The 26,033-nt window shown below is 40.3% G+C and overlaps 1 protein-coding gene across 3 annotated transcripts in view; it reads right to left on the bottom strand.

Moving 5' to 3' along the window:
- Positions 1-26,033, bottom strand: part of FLT3 (fms related receptor tyrosine kinase 3) — a 75,669-nt gene that overhangs the window by 32,210 nt on the left and 17,426 nt on the right. Inside the window, exons 2-9 of one of the 3 annotated variants that reach the window (XM_057532973.1) lie at positions 16,492-16,613; positions 12,499-12,701; positions 9,740-9,855; positions 5,428-5,557; positions 3,361-3,488; positions 2,895-3,034; positions 2,645-2,798; positions 1,472-1,640 (exon numbers count right to left, since the gene is read on the bottom strand). In XM_057532973.1, the coding sequence (XP_057388956.1) occupies positions 1,472-1,640; positions 2,645-2,798; positions 2,895-3,034; positions 3,361-3,488; positions 5,428-5,557; positions 9,740-9,855; positions 12,499-12,701; positions 16,492-16,613 (1,162 nt within the window). The remainder of the gene's footprint in view (positions 1-1,471; positions 1,641-2,644; positions 2,799-2,894; positions 3,035-3,360; positions 3,489-5,427; positions 5,558-9,739; positions 9,856-12,498; positions 12,702-16,491; positions 16,614-26,033) is intronic. The other 2 variants (XM_057532974.1, XM_057532975.1) reach the window with 2 other exon arrangements.

The following is a 26,033-nucleotide window of genomic DNA, read 5'->3' as shown; positions in this document are numbered from 1 at the left end:
TAATTTTAACATTTCCAATTAGCTATCTAAAAAGTAAAAAGGAGTAAATGGTAATAATAGATTTTATTTAACTCAATATATCTAAAATACTGTCATTTTAACATATAATCAAGACAAAAATTATTGAGGTATTTTACTTTTTGTTTGTCATACGAAGTCTTCAGAATCTGCTGTGCATGTTACAGCCACACAACATCTCCATTGGGACCAGCTGCATTTCAAGCTCCCAATAGCCATATGTGGCTGCCGGCTACTGTACTACACAGCACAGATCCAGACCTGTGATGGGAATCACCAGAGGTTCTCATTAAAAATGCAGAACCTGGGGGGACTTCCCTGACGGTCCAGTGGTTAAGACTCCACGCCTCCACGGCAGGGGGCGTGGGTTCAATCCCTGGTCCGGGAACTAAGATCCTGCATGCCAAGTGGTGCAGCCAAAAAAAAAAAAAAGAAAAATGCAGAATCTGGAGATTGTGCCTCAATTTTAGTTCAGCATGTTTGGAATGGGAGCCAGGAATCCACATTTTTAACATTTACCCAGCTGATTCCTATACAGTTGGTTTATTGACCCATTGCTGAGCATCAGTGATTAACTCTCGACCACTGACTCACTGGAGAGAGGACAGGTACCTCTCAGCTCATAGTCTATCCTGAAACCATGTTACCTAGGATTAGTTTTAAGAGATAAGGGGTGTCATAGCCATAGGAAATACAAGGAAGAGCTGGTTTTTTTGGGGAGGAGAGAGATAAATTAGGAGTTTGGGATTAACATATACACACTACTATATGTAAAATAGGTAAACAACAAGGACTTATTGTATAGCACAGGGAACTGGACTCAATATCTTGTAATAACCTATAATAGAAAAGAATCTGAAAAAGAACATATATGTATGTATGTATGTATAAATGAATCACTGTGCTGTACACTTGAAACTAACCTAACATTGTAAATTAACTATACTTCAATTAAAAAACAAAAAAGAGTTCTTTTTTTGTTTTCCAAAGAGAAACTTGACTGCAGTTGGACAGATCCCCAGGAAAATGAGATTTTCCTTCAGCATTTATCATTGGGCTATTTCTGCATTTATTTTTGAAAACTTAAATCAACATACCTATAGGTAGTGTTTTACTGTTTTTAAGGGGTTTTACTTCCTCAATCATCTGCAAACGGGCTGGGAGAGACTCCGTGTACCAATAGCATGTACCCTCAAATAGGAAGTAACAATCTGGTGACTCAGAAAATGCCAGACTCAAACTGATATGATTCTTTCCATTTTTCGTGCATGTGGGTTACACTATCTGAACTGATTAAAGAATTGTTACTGTGTCCTCACATCTGCTGTTTGCTTTCTCGTCTTCAATGTCAACCTCACAGCACATAAACTTATAATACAAAACGGCTCTTCTCGAGGGCAACCAGAAGGGTTGTGCTGAGAATGGTGATGTGTCCCGGGCTGAGTTTGCTCACCTGTACCCGTCATCCAGGCCACTTTGCTCACAAGGAAATGATTTTCGAGAGAAGCTCCACGTACATCTGATTTGTGGGTATGCTTTAAACCTGACAGAAAAACAAAACTCTTCATACTGGTCAATTTCATAATCTTCACTTGATTTGGAAGCGTTTATAAATCCCTTTTCTGTTAAAAAAAATGCATTTATAAGTTAGATAATGAGATTCATATGGAGGAAATATATTGAGAGGATAAATAAATTTTTATTCATCAGTTTTATGCAAGAAAACTCAGATTTGATAGTTTAACAAGAAACGCAGGAGTCCTGTCTCCATTAATAAGCCTGAGCATGTCACCTTCTGAGTCCTCTCAGAATTGGATACAAGTAATTGACACTCTTCCCAAAGAAATGTATAAATAAACCTATAGATTTTGCTGACAAGTTCAAGGGGTTGAAGGGCTTCCCCCAGCCTGGCCAACCATGGACACAGAGGGACCCACTGACAATCCGTGTCCTCAGCCAGAACGGCCCCCTCGTGACACATCCCACGTAAAATAATCTCAGGTCACAAACAGAATAGTCTAGCCAGAGATATTCACAAGGTTTCCCTACGGAACACTTCCTTATTAGTCTAATAAGAGAATCCCTTCATTTCTTAGCATTTTCATGATGGCTGAAGGCTGCCACCTACTCCGAGATTACGTAAAGCGTGATTATTGTCAGATCCTACAGAGCGCACCCAAACTTCCATGCACATCTAAGTGCGTGTCCCACCCTCTCAGCCATTGCTCTCTACCCTTGAGAGGCAGTTCTCAGGTAGTTCTTAGAACAAGTGCTTAATAAGGGTCGAGTTTGGGTCTGGTTCTCTGCCAGGTCTGGGACTATAGGATAGAAGGGATTATTCCTGTCCTTAGGAAACTTCCAGCCTACTGGAAGACAAAAATCCACAAACAGAGGGTCACATTACAACGTGCTGCCTGCCAAGACAGCGGCATTCAAGCGGGCTTGGTTTAACCAGAAAAGGAAAGGAAGGGGCAGCTTGTACTTACAAAACTCCCCTAATTCAGTTTCTTTCTCAGCTTTTTGATACTAACATTATACTGAAAGCAGAATTTGCAGTACCTACCCTACATTCCACACTAAAACAACTAAAAACATGAGTACAGGTTACGTGCGCAGCCCGCATTACCTAGGATGGTGACCAAAGCTGATTTACTGGGATGTTCTGAAGAGGAACAAGTGTAATAGCCAGTGTCGTTTCTTCCCACTGATGATACAAAAGCAAACAGAATCCGTATCATAGTTCTGTTTGTGGAATAGGTACTCATCTCAAAGTAGCTGCCCTAGATTTTAATAAAACAGAGTTTGAATGGAGTGATTTCCACCTGGACTCTTGGTTCATTTTTCTGCATTTTCAGGATGCAAGCTCATCCTCTCACCTCTTCCAGTGTTTTATTCTCTAATTCCCAGCTGAGCCCGAATCCGTGGTTTACATGAACAGCTTTGCACCTTATCCATAAGGGTTCCCCTACTTTAAGAAATAATTGTGGCGGTGTGGTCTGAGGAGTTTGGTTTAGATCTAGAAGATGAAAACACCCCGGGTAAGAAAAAAAGTGATTTTTTTTTCCTCATCACAAAACATATCCTGAACATTCTGCAGAACAAAGATTTTGATGGCATCTCAAATGTTACCAACCATCTCAAAATAAAAGAGTCTTTCAGAGACTGACAAGGCTCTTATGAAGAAATGAGCACTCACAGAAATCTAAATATTACACTGGAAATGGCCTGAAGGAGCTATAGAGTTTTTGAAATTGAGTAAGGACCTAAGGGGTGATGATTAGTCCCAGCTCATCTCTAAGGAACAGTCACTGAAAACAGAACGACATGATACTATGGTCTTACCAATAGTGAAGAGTTTCGTACATTCCCTGCCCAGCTCATTTCTTGCACAGCACCTTATGTCTGTTCCAAATAACTCATGGAGTACACTTTCTTCCTTTGTAATGACAGCTGGACTTTCTCCTTTACAGCTGCAATTAAAAAATAAATGTCAGTACCATTTTTTTTTTTTTTTTTTAGATTCCATATATATGGGTTAGCATACGGTATTTGTTTTTCTCTTTCTGACTTACTTCACTCTGTGTGACAGACTTTGGTGCTTTGCGATGACCTAGAGGGGTGGGATAGGGAGGATGGGAGGGAGACACAAGAGGGAGGGGATATGGGGACATATGTATGCATATGGCTGATTCACTTTGGTGTACAACAGAAACTAACACAGTATTGTGAAGCAATTATACTCCAGTAAAGATCTATTAAAAAAAATAAATATCAGTTGACTAAACATCTTTTAAAATTACAAATGAATGTTCAGGAGAACCAAATTAAAGGTTCTAGATTTTAAGAGCCTGATAAAAAAGCAAAGACAGGAGCAGGTCACAAGGCAAACCAACTCACAACTAGTTAGTAATTCCTCATCTCACCCAATTAGAATAACACTAGAGAGAATCACATAATAAAACAGTTTAAAAGGCTTTGTGTTTGGTGACCAATTGGTTGTTAAAGAGAGAGAAAGAATGGAAGAATTGAGAAAAGACAGAAAAGGGGGAAAAAAGAGAAAATGGAGAAAAGGAAAAGCATGATTAGGTTTTAATACAGCTTAACAAGATGTAGGTATGCTTTCTTTGAAGCTCTGAAGGGGACAACCAGTGAGAGGGAGAGAGGCCACAGTTGCAAATGTCCCCAGAGCCCCCGGAGCTCACAGAGGAGAGGGCAGTGTCACTTGTGGGGTGTCAGCCCAGCCACACCTCGGGATTTGAGGGACCACCTCCCCTCTCCCGTCTCCTTAACCATCACCTTTCCCAAAGCAGATACGGCTTTGGAACTCTGTGTATAGTCACGTTTCTTCTCTTTATCACTTTAGTCAAATGTATTCTCGTCTTTGTTTATGCATTACTCCTTGAGTTTTTTTTTTTAATTATAAGACAACAATAACTATGTTTATTTTGGAAAATCCAGAAAAACCCAAAGAAAAGAATATTAAATTGCCCATATTCCTACCACCATGAGATAACAACGGCTACTATTTTGCTCTGTGTAGCTTTCTAATCTTTTTCTTTTCTGTGCACATGTGACGTATGTATCTACAGGTAATTTCTTTTTCTTGTTCGTTTAAAATTTGGGATCCCGCTCACATTATTTGGTAACCTGATTTTTCACTTTTTCTCTTTCTCTTTAGTTCCATTTTTCAATAAAAGTTGTTTAGTAAATTTTAATTAGTTCAAATGGCATGAACCATTACTTTATGAACACTTAGCTATGACACATGAAAAACAAAAGTAAACATTTATATGGTACTTACTATCTGCCAGGCACTGTTCTATGCGCTTCACATGTACCAGTTCATTTACTCATCAGAGCGATTGTATTAAGGTAAGTACTGCTCCCACCCCATTCTTCTGATGAGGCGGGGAGGGGTTAAGTAACTTGCCCGAGGCCACACAGGTATAAGCAGAGCAGGGTTCAAACCCAGGAAGATTCTACATCCCTAAACAATCATATTAAACTGCTCTTCCAGAGTAAACATCATAATCACAAATTAAACATTTATTCACAGGGGATTTCTTACTTATAGGGAATTATACACTAAAATCTGGACCTTTCTTTTTCCCCAACCAAATGCTCAGGGAGTCAACAATCCTGTAACCTAAAGGGGCTGTTATTCGTGTCCTGTGATACCCAGGGAGGGTCCTACAGGTCAGTGACGTGACAGATGAGGAGCTCCAAAGGGCTTCTCACTAAGGCGTCCCCCACCATCCTCCCCGGGAAGCCCACACCAATCATTCTTCCAAAAGCCAACGTTTCCTGTTAACAGGGTGATAAATTGTACAGACAGTATGATGTCAACTATATTAGAAAGAGACCGGAAAAGTAAAGCCATAATAGCAGTTCTCTCTCCACATGTCATACCTGTCGCTCTGTGAATCACAGAACACCCATTCCACGGTTGGTTCCGGAATGCTCTCCGAGATGCAGACCAGGGCATCCTGATTTTCCATTTTTCTAAAGTAAGGTCTCCTTAATGTGTAAAGCAGGGTATCTAAAGCATCATAAATTAGTAACGTTTCAATATTAAAAATGTTTCATATTATAAACATTAAAAAAAATAACTGTCTTAGCAGGCCTCCTCAAAAGAAGAATTCTGCACCATTAAGAAAAGTTAACCTTTTGTGCCGTAGCGGTGTCTCCGCTCCAATATATATAGTAACATATCCCCCCTCACCAATATATTAGATGCAACTCTGGCTGAAATGCTAACTTTAGCATTTATTCTCGTAGCTAATGTCTTTGGGTATTTCATGAATCCAAAGACAACTAAAGTTTAGTGGAGTGAAACCATGTAAAAACACAAATATCAATATGCATGGGAAAAAGAAAAGTAGAAATAACATCAAGTTTATAACACATACTTATATAGTTTAAGACCCAACTTTCTTCCCATAATTTTATCTAGAACTAGGCAGAAATATAGTAGGATGGAGGTAGACTTGGAACAGAATTGAGAGGCTTGGTTTAGCCTCCTGTTCACATTGGACCCTCACACCTCTCCCCTCGCCCCTTCTCCCCCTCCCCATCCCTTAACATATACACTCTCTGCTTCTGCTTGGACCCCTTAGGAACAGGAGTTCACGACCTTCCAGAGTCGATCCTCCCATTTTTCAACAAACCTTTTTTTTTTTTTTCAAAGAAAGTTTCCCATGCTAAATTTCAATCTTCCTCCTTATAATAAATTCTGTTTTAAAATAGTATCTAATACTTTATATATATGTATATACATAGCAAAGAATATATGAAGAGTTAATTTTGAAGCATAATAATAAAAACGAATACCCGTGGACCCATGCTCAACTTAATAACCAGAACAGTAATAAATATCTTTGAATCTATTTTTGTGCTGCTTCTCCTTGTCTCTCAAGCCTAGGTTAACTTTATCCTCAATTTTCTGTTTACCATTCTCATACTTTTACACGTTTTCACCACATAGATGTGTGGCCCTAAACAATATATTGGTTTGTTTTGTTTGTTTTTGAGCTTCAACATATGGCATCACTCAATAGGCAGTCTTTCACAACTTCGGTTTTCCATCCAGCCTTATGTTTTTAAGATTCACCCATGGTTTTGCATGTAGCTATGCTTAATTCATTTTGCTACCACTACATTGTGTTCCATTGGTGGATATATCACAATCTATTAGTCCATTTTCTTGCAGTGGACATTTGGGTTGTTTCCTGTATTTTGTATCACCAACAATGGTGCTATGAACATTCTGTGCATTCCTAGTGAGGCAGGTGTGTAAGTTTCTTTACAATATACCTAGGAGTGCCACTGCTGGTGCATATAGTGTGAGCACTTCTGCTTTACACATGATGACAATTTGTTTTCAACAATCTCCTGGGTATAAAATGGTATCTCACTGTGGCCTTAATTTGCATGTCTCAGTTATTAATTTAATATGTTTACTGACAATAGTGAAATGCCTACTCATGTCTTTTGTTCATTTTTCTACTGTTTTTTTTCTTATTGATTCATAGAAGTTCTTTACCTATTATGACTATTCATCCTTTGTTGATTATGTGACTTCCAAACATCTTTTCCCATTTTCTGGTAGTTTTTACTTTCTCTCCCTGTAATTGCTGACCATTGGTCCCAATTCTACCCTCTAGAGCAATTTTTTTTTTTTAAGTGAAGTTTGTTGCCACATGAAAATCCTTCAAATATTTAAAATCAAATGCGGAGGTCAAGGGATATCACTGTCATCGAAGGCATTTTAACTAGTTAGCCCAGGTTTCCTGACTCACGCCAGAAGGGTTTCCTCTACGTTACACTGCAATCAATCTTCTTCTCTCCTCAAAAATATTTCCTTCCCTCTGCTAAACATTCTTAATTCCCTCAGTTGCTCCTAATTCGAGGAATTCTAAGATCTTCACTATTCTGGTTGCTCTGTTTTGTCAATATTCATCTGAAAACCCTGTAGAACTGAAAATAGCAATTTTCCATTAATTTCCTTAACCCGGACATTACATTTTCGTGAACGCTGCCAAGGTTCAGATTTCCTTTTTTAGCAACCATGCCATACTGTTGGTTAATAGTGAACTTGTGGTTCACTAAACCCTTTCCTCTTTTTCACGTTGACTGTTGCCAAGTCTACCCCACCTGATTTTTTTGAAACCCACCACCCAGCAGCACGTTAAAAACAGTTACAACTTACTTGAATGATTGTTGTGCTATTTTTACACTGTAAATCTTTTTTTTTTATAGTGTACAATACACTGTAAATCTTAAGTGAAAAGAAGTTTCCCTAAATAAAGAGAGCAGATGCCCATTTATTTTATGCAAATTCAAGTATAAACACTTGACAAAAAAAAAAAAAAAGAGAGAGAGCAAGAAATCTCTTATTCTCTTCCAACCTGAGGATTTACTGTCTCACAGAGGGGGGTCGGGGACTGGGGAGGGGACAGGGAAGAAGACCAAAATCAAAGAGAAACAAGAGGTACCTCTTGACTTTTGACCTTCTAGGGCTCTGGTCCTATAAATAGCAGAGTAATTGAAGGGCTTTTCAAAACAAATGTTGACCGATTTTGACTTTGCCGGGTTTTTGCCTGACAGGCTTACTTTGGAACCTAACACCCTGTCCCCAGCCCCGGTCAGATGACACTTGTGGGAATCAAAACGGCCACGAGTGCTCTTCTGTTCGCAGCTCTGAGTGCGAGACCCAGTGCAGTGTGGCCCAGAGTGTGGACCTGGCCACGCTTGGCCTCGGGCTGTCGTGCCCGTTTCCATACCTCTCAGCAAGCCGTTCACCTGCGATGGTGGGTGCAGAACAGCCTCGGCCAAGGGGAGCCGTGGTTCCCCCTGAGCCCCGCACCTCTGTGGGCTGGACACACGTGCACCACAGCCTCCGCCTGGCAAGACACACCAAGGCGTAGCCCGGGAGCTTGCTTTAAAATGGATGAACCCAGAGTTTCTGGAGCACTGCCCTGGCCTCTAAAGGCAGCGGGACCCACGTGAACGCCTCCACCTCTCGTCTCCATTTGTCACGTGGGGTAAAGCAGCCAGTGGGTACAGGGCTGAGTCCACACAACCGCAGGCCTGTGCGTTAAGTGGGTGGAAAGAAGGAGAAGCCAGAAGACACGCAGATGGTGGTTCAGCCAACTGCACAGCTGCTTCCCTGGGTGAGAACTTCTGCGTTGTTCCTGATGGTGTGCGTAGCGATCTGGTGTTTGTATGAACACAGGAGCCGCCAGGTCCATGTGGTTATTTAAATGCAATGTTTAATTGATTAAAATGAAATAAAATGGGGCTTCCCTGGTGGTGCAGTGGTTGGGAGTCTGCCTGCTAATGCGGGGGACACGGGTTCGGGCCCTGGTCTGGGGGGATCCCGCATGCCGCGGAGCGGCTGGGCCCGTGGGCCACGGCTGCTGAGCCTGCGCGTCTGGAGCCTGTGCCCCGCGGCGGGAGAGGCCGCGATGGTGAGAGGCCCGCGCACCACGATGAAGAGCGGTCCCCGCACCACGATGAAGGGTGGCCCCCGCTTGCCGTAGCCGGGGAAAGCCCTCGCACGAACCGAAGACCCAACACAGCCAAATAGATAAATAAATAAATAAATAAAGTAGCTATAAAAAAAAAAAAAAAAAGGAGAGTCGATACTGAAAAAAAAAAAAAAATGAAATAAAATGAAAACTTTGGTCACGCTGGCCACATTTCAAGTGTTCACCAGCCACATGTGGCCAGTGGCTACCTTACTGGACAGAGCAGACAGAGACGTTCTCACCGCCTCAGACCGCTCTGTTGGATAGCTCTAAGCTCTTGCAATCCTGTGAGGTGTGTATGGGTATCCCCATTTTACAGATCAGAACACTGAGGCTCAGAGAGACTACGTGACCTGCCCAAGGTGGTCGTATCAGATGCAGAATAAGAACTCAAGTCTTCTGACTCCACGGTCAAAATGCTTTCTACTTCTTCCCTGTCATCCATCTGTCACTGAAAAAAACGGGGAGCCAGAAAATAGAGGATGCCCTGGGTTCTGAAAAGCACTCACTCTCACCGTCTGTGGGTCACATCAGGATCTCAACAGGTGATGGGGTGGTTGAAGTGAGTTCAGTTAATTCAACTACGTATTGAGGGAAACCTGGTTCATGTGTCTGGGGAAGCTGATAAGAGCTCTTGGGTTCTAACTGCTCCTTTAGAATATTGAGAATACCTAGTAGCAAACGGCACTTACTTCTTATACTCACTGTAAACAAGACTGTGTAATTGGTAGCTTCACTCTGAATAAAAAGTAGGTATTCTCCAGCCTGGGTTTCTGTCATTTTCAAAATGACCATGGAGACAACTCCTCTGAAACACAAGAAAGAGAACTGGTTAATCTGGAAAACGTGTGAAACAAAAACCCTCGAATTTCACACTGAGTCAGAAGGTGGTTGGGCTACCCTGGTCCACCTCGGTGGAGAACGCAGCTCCCCGTCCTGTGCCGGCACTCAGCCTGGGCCTTGTTAGTTTCACCTTGACCTTTATCCAGTCCCTCCCTTGGGAGTGAGCACCTTCACCTCATGCTGCCCAAGCCCCTCGGAGGGAAAACTCCTACCAAAAACACATAGACTTGGTGGGACGCCCTCCTTGGCAGTGGTGGACCATTCCCGCCAATGACAAACCACCCTCCACAGGCATATCTGCCAGCCACCCGGCCACCAGCCTCCGTGCGCCATGTGCAGAACCAGATGACGGTACAAGCAAGACTCACTGACATCAAGAACAGTCCGTTTTGTGCCCCCCTCTCTCCCCCTCTAGAGGAAAGAATTCAAGCAAAATCAGACACAAAGCATTTTCCTATGAGGTGGTAATTACACTGATATATCACAAAGGAGAGATGTCTCAATGTGAGTATTTCTAACTTTTCAGATACTTGGTAAAGATAAATTTGGCTAGGGGCATTCTCTTCGAAGAAACAACTTTGATGTGTGTTTGGTGATATCTGTCCTCCTTAGAGCTGAGAATACTCTCTAGCAGTCTGTTGAGTAGTGTTGGATTTAAATGGACACTTTCTGACCTTTAGACGTTACTGCTCAACACTTGACATCAGCTGGAAGAGTCTGTGCAGAATCTCAGGCCCCGCCCACACCTACTGAATCGAAATCTGCATTTGAACAAGATCCCAGGCGAACCAAGGGCACAGGATGTTGGAACAGCCCTGATTGAGAGCTCCAAGCAGCATGGTTCCAGAGTACTTGTGTTTGCGTTCATATAGGCAGTAAATTAGTAAGAAATATATGTATTTTCTGCTTATGCAGGTACTTTGGGGATGCGCTTTCTTTCTCTGAACCCTTCACTCTCCTGGTATCACGTGAGAACTCTTGGGCATATCATACAAAACTCTAAGATGGTTATCAAAGCTTAGGTGTGCAATCTGTCTGGCTATGAGTCTAAGCCCAGATTTAATTTCTGTAACTCTTTACTACGGAGAAGTTGCTACAAATGTTTTGGTACTAAGTTAACGAATCCACATAAGACCTATGATTTTGGCTGCCTGTCCTAGAACAAAAAGGCAACCTCTCAGCAGAGTAAAAAGAACCCTACTTTTTTACTTTGCTTTTTTGGCCTCAATCCAACAAGAACTGTTGTGGCATCAGATTTTAATAAGATTACCAGAACATTTCTTTAAGCCAAAATTCTTCATAGAAGATTGCCTTTGGTTTAACCCCAAGATAAAAGTAAGCAAAAAAGAGAAGTGAGTAATATGGCCTCAAAAGAGGAAAGGAAAATGAATGTGATCTAAGATTTAGAACCAAACTTCAGAATTATAGCTACTGTCCTGAAAATTACTTAAACATTGGTTTGACCTTAAAGACACAAATGTGAATACTTGGTACAAGTCAGTCACAGATGTTCTCCCGTGTCTCAGTCAGGTGGCATGGAACCCCCTTTGGGTCATTGAGGGGCCATTTCCTGCATTGCTCCTAGAAAGAGAGTGGCTTTCTACAGCTTCGGGGCACCTGAGCACCCCAAGAATTAGAGAATAAAGCACCTTAGAATTAGTAAGTGGGCATTTCAATGGCCTGTGCCCCTTGCTTCCTGCCCCGCCTGGTCTCGGACAGCAGGGGGCAGCAGTCAGCCCAGGGTTAGATACAGGCTTGGTGGTCAAGCTACAAACCTTGGCCACGATATCTTTCTGGATGGTGACACCAACGTTCCCCACATACAGATCAATTTCTTACTAAAATGTTTTGTGGATATCACATATCATTGCAATTCTGCTCATCATACTGTGAAACAAACTAGGTAAAGCCAAGGGTTCTTCCCCAAGAATTTCCCAGAAAGAAGCTTCTCACTGCTTTAACCAGTAAGCTCCTTGCTACTTTAACCGGAATGAAATGAAAACTTCGTAACTTTTTACCTTTAAGACAAAATCCAGTTTAAAAAACAAGCCATCTTTAAAATCCCAAATACTCTTTTCACTATTTGTTTTACATTTTGCCAGTCATCAGTGCTTTCTTAGGCCCTAAATATACCTATACATTTGCATGTAAGTTTTTAAATGAATAGACTTTATTTTTTAGAGCAATTTTAGGTTTATGGAAAAATTAAGGAGAAAAAATTTAAGCAGAAAGTACAGAGAGATCCTGCCTACACCCTCCCCCCACTCACCACCCCTCACACACAGCTTTTCTATTAGTAACATCTTGCATAGGTGTGGTGTATTCGTTACAACTGATGAACCAATACTGGTATTAACTAAAGTCCACAGTTTACATTGGGGTTCACTTTTTGTGTTGTTTGTCCTATGGGTTTTGACCACTGTAAAAGGTCACGTATCCATGCCTTAACTATTTTTTCGTTTATTTTATTTCACTGGAAATAAGAGTTACAGTGAACATGTACAGAGATTGGAAAAGAAACTCTAAATGAAGCAAGAAAGTCTGTGTATGGCAAGAAACTATTCCTCCAAAAATCCTCGTGGTTGCACATTGCCCCGCCCCTGCTTACCTGTTTTGTAAATCAAAGTGTGGCTGGCAATTCAGGGAGCTGTGTTTAAAGACCCAGAGACAGGAAATGTTCCCCGGGGTGGTGACCAGCACTTGCAGTGTGATGGATGCAGTTATGTCCACCTCCACGGTGGACGCTTCATACACTGCCTCTGTGCTCTCGGGCCTCAAGGCACAGCCCAGGTCTTCCCGGGATTCTGATGCCTATGTCATAGACGAAATAATGTGAATTTACTACAAGTGCACGTTTAATGCATCTTCTTCTTAACTGGAACCTTTATCAAATAAACACATGTTGACATACGGCACACAACAGCAAGCACCTCATGACCCACTGAGGATCATACGTCTGACCAAAATGCCTATAAATTACAAGTCTCTAAAGAAAAGACAGATAATTTTAGGCTGCGTTTCTAAAATGTTTTATAGACTGTTATGGGTTGAATCGTGTTCCCACCAAATTCATTTTTTTTTTTTGGCTGTGCCGTGTGGCATGTGGGATCTTAGTTCCCTGACCAGGAATCGAACCCGTGCCCCGTGCAGTGGAAGCTTGGAGTCCTAACCACTGGACCACCAGGGAAGTCCCCCAAATTCATATGTTGAAGTCCTAACCCCCAGTACCCCAGAATGTGACCGTATTCAGAACCGGGCCTTTACAGAGGTGATCCAGTCAAAATGAGGCTATTAGGGTGGGTTCTAATCTTATGACTGATGTCCTTATAAGAAGAGGAAATTTGGAGAAGACAAGCACATACGGAGAACGCCCTGTGAACATAAAGATGGCCATACAAGTCAAGGAGAGAGGCCTGGGACAGATCCTTCCCTCACAGCCTCAGAAGGAACCAAGCCTGACGACATCTAGATTTTAGACTTCTAGCCTCCAGAACTATGAAACAATAAATTTCTGTGGTTTAGCTCACCCAGTCTGAGACTTTGTTATGGCAGCCCTCACAATCACAAACTAATATACAGATAATAATCATAAATTAAAATACATAGGTATAGGGAACTCCGTGGTGTCCAGTGATTAGGACTCCATGTTTTCACTGCCGGGGGCCCGGGTTCGATCCCTGGTCAGGGAACTAAGATTCCACAAGCCACGTGGCTCGGCCAAAGAAAAACAAAAACAAAAAAAGAATACATAGGTATATGTTTTTGTGATTATTGGTATGCAGATAAGCATCTACATAGTAATAGTAAATTAGTATCTGTTTTAGAGGGTACTTAAAAACTAAAATATTGGGTTGGCCAAAAAGTTCGTTCAGGTTTTTCCGTAAGATGTTACCGACAAACCCAAACGCACTTTGTGGCCAACCCAGTATGTTCTGGGCAGACATCCCCATAGGCTCATTGCCACCATCACACCCCTTGCCTGCTTTAAATAACTGAGATATGTTGAGAGGACGGTGTGCTAGCAACTTCTGCTGCTGGACCCCTCACCTCCTACCACCAGACACATAGTGTAGCCCTCACACGTGTGTATGCACACACACACACACACACACACAAGCTTCTTCAGGTGAAGAGCAGGGTAGGGTAGCTCTTCTGCTACTGACCATAAGCCATATTTCTGATTTTATTTGTTCATTTCTTCAGTTAGTATCTGGTGAGCTATTTAGTCAATATCTGATAACTGCTAGACCACCTGCTGGGTGCAATGGGACTAGGGGAAAAAAGACACTGACCTTGTCCTTGAGTTTTGACTCTAACAGGAAGAAATAACTAAAAGTGAAATATGATGTGCTCCATAAACAGATACCGACTACTCTGAAAGGTGCATTTAAGTGCCCTGGACCTTCTGAGGAGAGAGAGGTGACTTCCAGGCTGGGATAGTGGGGGTGTGGATGTTTCACTGGAGTACAGCAATTGAGCTGGATCTTAAAAGAGGGACATAAAGTAAAAACAAACAGGGACTTCCCTGGTGGCGCAGTGGTTAAGAATCCACCTGCCAATGCAGGAGACACGGGTTCGAGCCCTGGTCCGGGAAGATCCCACATGCCGCAGAGCAACTAAGCCCGTGCGCCACAATTACTGAGCCTGCGCTCTAGAGCCCTCGAGCCACAACTACTGAGCCTGCGTGGTGCAAGTACTGAAGCCCATGCACTCTAGGGCCCATGCTCCACAACAAGAGAAGCCACCGCAATGAGAAGCCTGTGCACTGTAATGAAGAGTAGCCCCTGCTCGCTGCAACTAGAGAAAGCCCGTGCACAGCAGTGAAGACCTAATACAGCCAAAAATAAATAAAATCTTTTAAAAATTGAGTTATTAAAAAAAAAAGTAAAAACAAACCAACAAAAACTTGACATGCTACAAGAAAATATTTGCAATGCATATTACAGATAAAGGAAATAAAGGGTTAATATCCCTAATATGTAAAGAATTTTTTTAGGGAATTCCCTGGCGGTCCAGTGGTTAGGACTCCACGCTCTCACTGCCCAGGGCCCAGGTTCAATCCCTATTCAGGGAACTAAGATCCTGCAATCCGCACAACGTGGCCAAAAAAAGAAAAGGAAAAAAAAAATATTTTTTTAACATTGAGGGACACAGGAGCCAAAAGACAGTAGAAAAATGGGAAAAAGAGGGACTTCCCTGATGGTCTAACGGATAAGACTCCGCGCTCCCAATGCAGGGGGCCGGGGTTTGATCCCCGGTCGGAAAACTAGATTCCACATGCCACAACTAAGAAGTCCGCATGCTGCAACTAAAGATCCCGCATGCTGCAATGAAGATCCCCCATGCTGCAACTAAGACCTGGTGCAGCCAAAATAAATAAATAAATAATAAGGGGGGAAAAAAGTAAAGAAAAAAATGGGAAAAAGAAATGAATAGACAATTCACAAAAAGATATAAAGAATGGCCCTTGAACATATGAGAAAATGTTCAAACTCATAATCAGAAAAACTCAAAACAACACTGAGGTATCACTTATCTATCAGACTGGCACAAATTTTAAAGTATGACAACACATTTTGTCAGGGAGGCTGTGAGGAAACAGCTACTCTCACACATTGCTGGGGGAAAGCAAACAGGTGCAACCCTTCTGCAGGGGAACTGGAATTCGGCAACACTTAACTGAACTACTGTGCACTTCACCCTCTGAGCCAGCAATCCCATTTTGAGGGCTATATCTCCAACAATTAATTGCACCATCATTTATAGTTGTAAAATACTACAAACCACCAAAATGCTCATACATAGGAGATTGACTGAATAAACTACAGTCCATCCACACAATGGAGGACATAAAGAAGGATGAGGACAAGCTCCATGAACTGATTTGCAGTGATTTCCTGGATAGCCTGTTAAGTGAAGAAAGCTAAAGGCAAAAAGTATCTACTTTCAAGTATGCTACCCCTCGTGTAAGAAGGAAGGAGATTAAGAAAATACACATGTATCTGCTCATTTGTGCACAAGAAACACAGGAATAATATAAAAAATCTAAAGGAACTGGTGAAGTTCAGGAGGTAGGTGGGAAAAGGATGGAAACTTGGTAGTAGGCATGAAGAAGGTATGATACTTCTCTGAGTATATCTTTTAGTACATAGCTTTAGCTTTCAGGACCATAGTCATGTTTCACATACTCAAAAAAGTAAATCATTAAAGCCAACCAGGATATGGGGGGAACTCAAAATGGAATACTTAATGAGCAAATGGAAAAATCTACTTATCTAAATCCAGGAGACAGTTGGAAATTAGGGATTCAGGCTTGAGAGAGAAGCCTGGCTTCTTTTTAAGGAGAAAGGGAAATTCCTGTTTCTTACTCATTCTAGTGTCACTGTCCTTCCTGAATCTAAACCCAAAAAGAACAGGACTCTTGATGGAATGGAGTGCCAGGTAGCAATGAGTACAGATGCTCATCTGTACCAGATATGAGTACACAGTATACTTAAATACATAAAAAAGAAAAGCCCATAAGCCATGGCAGGTGTCAATAGCCTACAAAGTATGGTCTCTAGAGAAAATAGCTAAAGTTGTCATTTTAATATTACTTTACCAAGGGATTCGATGATGATGTCCCCACTGATGAATCATTGTTTCTATGGTTGATTAAAACACACTTGATCACAGGCAGATCTTGATTTGTAATAGTCTCAAATATCATTGCGGAAAAAACAACTGTAAAACAAAATAAAGACAATGATGTTGATACATGCACACCTTAAAAAGAAAATACGTGTCTGTCTTACAACAAAACAAAATGTAATCAAGGGAAAGTGGCCAACAGGAAAGTATGTAGGAAATATAATTTCATAAAAGGCAAGTCTTACTATCAATTAGGAGCGGAGGTCCTTAGAGCAGTGTTTTCCAAGGGAACTTTCTGCATGATGGAAATATTCCTTAGCGCTATTCAATAGGGTGGTCTTAGCTGCATTTAGCATTAAGCATTTGAAGTGAGGCTAGTGCAGCTGAGGAACTGATTATTTGTATACCAGCCATTGTTTCTTCTTTATGGTTTCCTGGTGCATATAAACATTATGTTTACACTATATTGTAGTCTGGTAAGTGTGCAATACCTAAGAAAACAATGTACGTACCTTAATCAAAAAATACACTCTTGCTAAAAAATGCTAACCATCATCTGAGCCTTCAGTGAATTGTAGTAATAACATCAAAGATCACTGATCACAGATCACCATATCAAATATAATAATAATTTAAATAATTATTGAATAATTGAAATATTGTGAGAATTACCAATATGTGACACAGAGACACAAAGTAAGCAAACACTGTTGGAAAAATGGCGCCGACAGACTCACTCGAGGCAGGGTTTTCACAACACTTCAGTTTATAAAAAATGCAATATCTGTGAAGCACAATATAGCGAAATGCAGTAAAACAAGGTATGCCTATTATCAGCAGTTCATTCCCTTTAATTGCTGGAGAGTAGTCTATTATATAGATACAACACAACATTTCAATTCGTCCACCTGTTGATAGAATTTGGATTGTTTCTACTATGGGGATCTTACAAATAAAGTTGCTATGCACATTGGTATAAAAGTCGTGGTTTGGATGTAGGAGTTCATATTCCTTGAATAAATGCCAAGGAGTAGAATACCTCACTCACATGGGAGGTATCTGTGTCACTTTTTAAGAAAGTGCCAACTGTTCTCCAAAGAGCACGTATGACTTTATATTCCTACTGGCAGTGTATGAGAATTAGTTGTGCCATGTCCTCACCAACGCTTGGTAGGATGAGAATTTTTAATTTTAGCCATTCCAAGAGGCATATTATATCTCATCGTGGTTTTAATTTGCATTTGCATCCTTTCAGATGCTTGTATGACATCCTATATATTCTTTGGTAGTATGTCTGTTTCATCTTTTGTCTTTTAAAATTGGGTTGTTTATCTTCTTTTTATTGAGTTTTGAGAGTCACCCCCCCCAGTTTTATTGAGATATTGTTGATATATAACCTTGTATTAGTTTCAGGTGTACAACATCACAATTAGATATATGTATTTATTGTAATACGAGTACCACGATACGTTCAGTTAACATCCATCAACTCACACAGTTACTAAAGTTTTTTTCCTGTGATGAGGACTTTGAAGATCTACTCTCGAGATGTGGATGGACCTAGAGTCTGTCATACAGAGTGAAGTAAGCCAGAAAGAGAAAAGCAAATATCATATGTTAATGCATATATGTGGAATCTAGAAACATGGTACAGATGAACCTATTTGCGGGGCAGGAATAGAGACGTAGACGTAGAGAACGGACATGTGGACACAGTGGGGAAGGGAAGGGTGGGATGAATTGGGAGATTAGGATTGACATAAATACACTACCATGTGTAAAATAGATAGCTAGCAGGAACACGCTATAAAGCACAGGAAGCTTAGGTTGGTGCTCAGTGACGACCTAGATGGGTGGGATGGGGGGGAGGGGGGAGGGAGGTCCAAGAGGGAGGGGATATAGGTATACATATAGCTGATTCACTTCATTGTACAGCAGAAACTAACACAACATTGTAAAGCAGTTATACTCCAATAAAAAAATAAACAAATAAATAATTAAATAAAGATCTCTCTTAGCAACTTTCAAATATATAATAGAATACCGGTAGCCCCCACTTTTCGAAAGTTCACTTTATACCACTTCACTTTTACAAAAGACCTGCGTTAGCACCTGTTTTCACTAACTGAAAGAAATCTGAAGAGGATTTTTGCTTTTATGAAAAAAGGTGAAAAGCAAAAATAGCATCAGAGTTTGTTCTGTAGCGAGCTCTTATAGGCATGGCTTGAACCCCAAGCAAGGAGAATGGAACTGCCAAGCTCTTTCCCCAGAAACTACGCTCAGCATCTCACCATCAAGCCGTCATAGCTTTGTACTGTGTCTGTGAGCATCTGTGCTTTATCTCCACTTATTCTGTGTATCTGTTTGCAAGGTGTGTCCCTAAGGTAATAGCTTCTTCACTTTACACCATCTGGGCTTACAAAAGGTTTCATGGGAATGCTCTATTTTCAGATACTGGGGAAACCTGTATTGGTAACTATCGTCACCATCTTGTACATTACATCCCCAGAACTTATTTATCTTATAACTGGAAGTCTGTAACCTTCTGACCACCTTCACACATTTCTCCCACTCCCTACCCCCACCTCTGGCAAACACAGGTCTCTTCTCTGTTTCCCAGTTTGGATTTTTTTTTTCAGATTCCACATATAAGTGAGATTATACAGAATTTGCTTGACTTATTTCACTCAGCATAATGCCCTCAAAGTGTGTCCATGTTTTCACAAATGGCAGGATTTACTTCTTTTTTATGGTTGAATAATATTGTATATATATAGTTGACCCTTGGACAATGTGGGTTTTAACTACACAGGTCCACTTACACATGGATTTTGTTCAATAAATATTTGGAAAAAATTTTGGAGATTTGTGACAATTTGAAAAACCTCGCAGACAAACTGCATAGCCTAAAAATACTGAAAAATAAGAAAAAGTTAGGTATGTCACGAATGCATAAAATATATGGGGCCTCTCTGTGCATCGGGCACACCAACTTGGGTTCAGCAAGAGATTTATGATCAGGACTGCCCGTACCTGTAAATCTGCTAACTAGCCTTGAAGGGAAAAGATAAACACGAGCTGTCTTTTGGTTGTACAAGAAGGTCTGGACAATGAGTAACTTTTTCTGGATTGGTTTCATCGATGCTTTGTCCCTGAAGACAAAAAGTACCTTGCCCGTAAAGGACTGCCTTGGGTTCTTTTGATACTGGACAATGCCCCTAGCCACCCAGAGCCCCATGAGTTCAACACTGAAGGCGTTGAAGTAGTCTACTTGCCCCCAAACATCTAATTCAGCCTCTAGATTGGGGGGGGGGGTCATAAGGACCTTTAAGGCTCATTACACACAGTACTCTATGGAAGGGAATGTCAATGCTATGGAAGAGAACACCAACAGAGAGAACATCATGAAAGTCTGGAAGGATTGCACTACTGAAAATGCCATCATTGTTAGAGAAAAAGCCGTGAAAGCCATCAAGCCTGAAACAATAAATTCCTGCTAGAGAAAACTGTGTCTAGATGTTGTGTGTCTGACTTTACAACACAGCCAACCGAGGAAATCATGAAAGAGATGTGGATATGGCAAAAGAGGTGGGAGGTGAAGGGTTTCAAGATATGGATCTTGGAGAAATTCAAGAGCTAATAGGCACCATGCGCGAGGAATTCCCAGAAGAGGATCTGATGGAGATGAGCACTTCCAACCAGGAAGAAGACACAGAAGAAGCAGTGACAGAAACCAAATTGACATGGGACAATCTGGCAGGAGAGTTCCAATTATTCAACACTGCTTTTGACTTCTTTTATGACATGAATCCTTCTATGATACAAGCACTGAAACTAAAGCAAATGGTGGAAGAAGGGTTGGCACTATACAGAAACATTTTTAGAGACAAGAAGGAAAAAAGTCAGAGATAAATTACGATGTATTTCTGTAAAATTACACTAAGGGTGCCTACCTCTCCTGCCTCTACCTCTCCCGGCTCTGCTACTCCTGCGACAGCAAGACCAACCTCTCCTCCTCTCTCTCCTCCTCAGCCTACTCAACATGAAGACGACAAGGATGAAGACCTTCATGATAATCTACTTCTACTTAATGAATAGTAAATCATCATCATGTCCTACAGTTAATAAACTTATCTCCTGTGTATGTGTGTATCTTCGTGTGAAAATCTAACTGTATGAGATGTTTTTGTGTCACCATCATCATCATCACCTACGTATTCATCATGTAGACCAGCGGTCCCCAACCTTTTTGGCACCAGGGATCAGTTTCGTGGAAGACAATTTTTCCATGGACCAGGGGTGGGGGGGGGAGGGGAGGGATGGTTTAGGGATAATTTGAGCACATTACATTTATTGTGTATTACATTGTAATATATAATGAAATAATTATACAACTCACCATAATGCAGCATGAGTGGGAGCCGTGAGCTTGTTTTCACTTGCCACTCACTGATAGGGTTTTGATATGAGTCTGCAAGCAATTGATTTATTATGGTCTCTGTGCAGTCAAACCTCTCTGCTAATGATAATCTGTATCAGCAGCCACTCCCCAGTGCTAGCATCACTGCCTCAGCTCCACCTCAGATCATCAGGCATTAGATTCTCATAAGGAGCGAGCAACCTAGACTCCTTGCAGGCACAGTTCACAGTAGGGTTTGGGTTTCCGCTCCTATGATAATCTAATGCTGCTGCCTATTTGACAGGAGGCGGAGCTCAGGCAGTAATGGGAGCAATGGGGAGCGGCTGTAAATACAGATGAAGCTTCGCTTGCTTGCCCACCACTCAATTCCTGCTGTGTGGCCTGGTTCCTGCTGTGTGGCCCAGGGTTAAGGACCCCTGGTGTAGATCATTGTGTGCAAGACTTGTATTGAAGTGGATAGCCTATCCTTATGTAGGCATAAGGTGAGTGATATTTAATATAAAATTAATAATGTTGTAGTTTTCTTACTGTTTTATAATTTTGCTTTCAAAGAATTACATTACCATACTGTATGCCTCTCTATTGTAATTGGAGAAATTGCATATCAGTCTGTCACCACAGGTAAGTGGTTTTGTAAAAAAATAACAATTTTTCCAATATTGTATTACGAACATGACTGTAATGCTGTATGACATAAAATTTTTATAACAATTCATTCATTAATATATAGGCTAGGGGGCTTCCCTGGTGGCGCAGTGGTTGAGAATCTGCCTGCTAGTGCAGGGGACATGGGTTCGAGCCCTGGTCCGGGAGGATCCCACATGCCGCGGAGCAACTGGCCCCATGAGCCACAACTACTGAGCCTGTGTGTCTGGAGCCTGTGCTCTGCAATAAGAGAGGTCGCGATAGTGAGAGGCCCGTGCACCGCGATGAAGAGTGGACCCCGCTTGCCACAACTAGAGAGAGCCCTTGCACAGAAACGAAGACCCAACACAGCCAAAAATAAATAAATAAATAAATTAATTAAAAAAAAATATATATATATATATAGGCTAGGGACTTCCCTGGTGGCGCAGTAGTGAAGACACCATGCTCCCAATGCAGGGGGTCTGGGTTCAATCCCTGGTCAGGGAACTAGATCCCACATGCATGCCTCAACTAAGTGTTTGCATGCCACAACTAAGGAGCCGGCGAGCCGCAACTAAGGAGCCCACCTGCCGCAACTAAGACCCAGTGCAGCCAAATAAATAAATATTTTAAAAAATTATAAAAGTATATATATAAATAGACTAGGCTAACATGAAGAGCAATCATATCACTTAACACTAAGCTATCATAAAGCAATCATATTGTTGCTTCTTCATTATCAGTGCAGGAATCGTTATAAGTAAATACGAATTTCTTTTTCATTATTATTATTATTATTTTGGTTCACCACACGGTTTGCAGGCTCTTACTTCCCTGACCAGGGATTGAACTCGGGCCCACGGCAGTGACAGCACCAAGTCCTAACCACTGGACTGCCAGGGACTTCCCCATCTTTTCATTTTTGATGTGTAGTGTTAGTAATACATATAACACCTACAGTGTTTTGTAACATGTAAGACAATATTGATGTAGGTGCTGACAGATGATTCATCATGTAAACAGGCGATGGAAACTTACAGCATTGATAAATACAGTATAGTACCGTAAATGTATTTTATTTTACTTATAATTTTCTTAATAGCATTTTCTTTACTCTAAGTTTACTTTATTGTAAGAATACCATATGTAATACATATAACATACAAAATATGTGTTAATGAACTGTTTATGTTATCAGTAAGGTTTCTGGTTAACAGTAGGCTATTAGCAGTTAAGTTTTGGGGGAGACAAAACTTATACTCAGATTTTCAACTGCACAGGGAGTCGGTGCCCCTAACCTCCACGTTGTTCAAAGGTCAACTGTATACACCATATTTTCTTTATTCAGTCATCCATCAATGGACACTTAACTTGTTTCCACATCTTGGTTACTGTAAATAATGCTGCAATAAACATGGGGGTACAGACATCTCTTTGAGATAGTGATTTTGTTTCCTTCAGATATACACCCAGAAGTAGAATTCCTGGATTATATGGTAGTGCTATTTTTAATTTTTTGAGGAACCTCTATACTGATTTCCATAGTAGCCATACCATATTATATTCCCTTCAACAGTGCACAAGGATTCCCCTTTGTCCACATCCTCACCAACACTTATTATCTTTTGTCTTTTTAATGACAGTCATTCTAACAGGTGTGAGGTAATACCTCATTGCGGTTTTTTTTTTTTTTTTTTTTTGGCCATGTGGCATGCAGGATCCTAGTTCCTCAACCAGGGATTGAACCTGTGCCCTTGGCAGTGAAAGTGTGGAGTCCTAACCACTGGCTGGCCAGTGAATTCCCTAATTGTGGGTTTGATTTACATTTCACTGATGATTAGTGATGTTGAACGCCTTTCATCTACCTGTTGGTCATTTGAGGGTCTTCTAAAAAAAATGTCCACTTCCTCTGCCCATTTTTTAACCAGATTATTTGGGTCTTTTTTTGCTATTGAGTTGTATGAGTTCTTTATATATTTTGGATACATGATTTGTGAATATTTCCTCCTATTCCATAGGTTACCTTTTCATTTTGTTGATAGTTTCCTTGGCTATGCAAAAGCTTTCAGTTTGATGTGGTCCTATTTAGTGTCTTTTATGTGCCATACAAATTTTAGGTTTTTTTTCTATTTCTGTGAAAAATGCCATTTGAATTTTGATAGAGATTGCCTTGAATCTATATATTGCTTTAAATGATATGGACATTTTAACAATATTAATTCTTCCAATCCATGAAGACATAAATTCTTTCCATTTATTTGTGTCTTAGTCATTTTCTTTCATCAATGTCTTATACTTTTCAGTGTAGAGATTTTTCTCCTCCTCGGTTATATTTATTCCTAGGTATTTTATTCTTTATGATGCAATTGTAAATGGGATTGTTTTCTTTTTCTGAAAGTTTGTTGTTAGAACCACATAGATTCTAACAACCACAGAATAGAACCACAACTGATTTTTTTATATTGATTTTGTATCCTACAACTTTACTGAATTTGTTGATTAGTTCTAACAGGTTTTTGGTGGAGTCTTTACAGTTTTCTATCTATAATATCATGTTATATGCAAATAGAGTCAGGTTTATTCCTTTCTTTCTGCTTTATATGTCTTTTATTTATTTTTCTTGCCTCATTGCTCTGGCTAGGACTTCCAGTACTATGTTGAACAAAGGTAGCAAAAGTGGGCATCCTTGTCTTGTTCCTGATCTTAGAGGAGAAGCTTTCAGCTTTCACCATTGAGTATGATGTTAGCTGTGAACTTTTTATATATGGCCTTATTATGTTAAGGTACATTCCCTCTATACCCACTTTGTTGAGAGTTTTTGTCATAAGTGGATATTGAATTTTATCAAATGCTTTTTCTGCATCTCTTGAGATGATCATATAATTTTTATCCTTCATTTTGTTAATGTGGTGTATCATATTGACTGATTTGCAGATGGTGAGCCATCCTTGCATTTGTGGAATAAAACCCACTTGATGATGGTATATGATCCTTTTAATGTATTGTTGAATTTAGATTGCTAACATTTCATTGAGGATTTTTGCATCTATGTTCATCAGGGATATTGGCCTGTAATTTTCTTTTCTTGTAGTGTCCTTTTCTGGTTTTGGTGTTAGGGTAATGCTGACCTCATAAGATGAGTTTGGAAGTGTTCCCACCTCTTCTATTTTTTAGAAGAGTTTGAGAGGATTGAAACAATTCTCCTTTAAATGTTTGTTAGAATTCATCAGTGAAGCCATCTGGTCCTGGATTTTCTTTGGGAGCTTTTTTTTTTTTACTGATTCAATCTCCTTACTAGTATTTCTGTTTCTTCATGATTTGGTCTTGGTAGGTTTTATGTTTTCTGTTTCTTCATGATTTGATCTTGGTAGGTTGTATGTTTTTAGAAGTTTATTCATTTCTTCTAGGCTGTCCACTTTGTTGGTATATAATTGTTCATAGTAGAGACATACCTTGTTTTATTGCACTTTGCTTATTGTGCTTCACAGATGTTGCGTTTTTAATAAGGGTGTGGCAACCCTGCCTTGAGCAAGTCTATCAGAGCCATTTTTTCAAACGGTATTTGCTCACTTCATGTCTCTGTGTCACATTTTGGTAATTCTCACAATATTTCAAACTTTTTGTTATTATTAATTTGTTATGATGATCTGTGATCAGTGATTTTTGATGTTACTACTACAAGTCGCTGAAAGCTCAGAAGATGGTTAGCATTTTTAGCAAGAAAGTATTTTTTAATTAAGGTAATTTTTTTTTATTGGTAAGTCTAACTAAAGGTTAGTCTATTTTGTTTATCTTTTCAAAAAACCACGTCTTAGTTTCATTGATATTTTCTATTTTCTTTTTAGTCTTTATGTTATTTATGCTCTAATCTTTGTTATTTCTTTCCTTCTAGTAACCCTGGGTTTCATTTGTTCTTTTTCTAGTTCCTTGAAATGTAAAGTTAGGTTGTGCATTTGCACTCTTTATTTTTGTTTAATGTAGATGTTTATTGCTATCAACTTCCCTCTTAGAACTGCTTTTGTTGCATCCTATAAATTTTGATGTTGTATTTCCTTTTTTATTTGTCTCAAGATATTTTTAAAAATTTCTCCCGATTACTTTTTGACCTATTTGTTGTTAAGTTGCATGTTGTTTTATTGTCACATAATTTTGAATTTTCCAGTTTTCTTCTTGCAATTGATTTCTAGTTTCATACCACTGTGATCAGAAATATCCTGGAGAATGTTCCAAGTGAGCTTGAGAAGAATGCATAGTCACTGTTGTTAGACAGAATGTTCTATAAATGTCTAAGTCCCCATAGTCTAACACATAGTTTAAGTCTAATGTTTTCTTATTGATTTTATGTCTAGATGATCGATCCTTTGTTGAAAGTGGGGTATTGAAGTCCCCTACTGTTATTGCATTGCTGTCTATTTCTCCTTTCAGGTCTCTTAATATTTGCTTTATGTATTTAGGTGTTCCTATGT

The sequence above is a fragment of the Balaenoptera acutorostrata genome, chromosome 18 (assembly GCF_949987535.1).
Source record: "Balaenoptera acutorostrata chromosome 18, mBalAcu1.1, whole genome shotgun sequence".
Taxonomy (NCBI): Eukaryota; Metazoa; Chordata; class Mammalia; order Artiodactyla; family Balaenopteridae; genus Balaenoptera; species Balaenoptera acutorostrata.
This window is presented reverse-complemented; position numbering and strand designations above follow the sequence as displayed.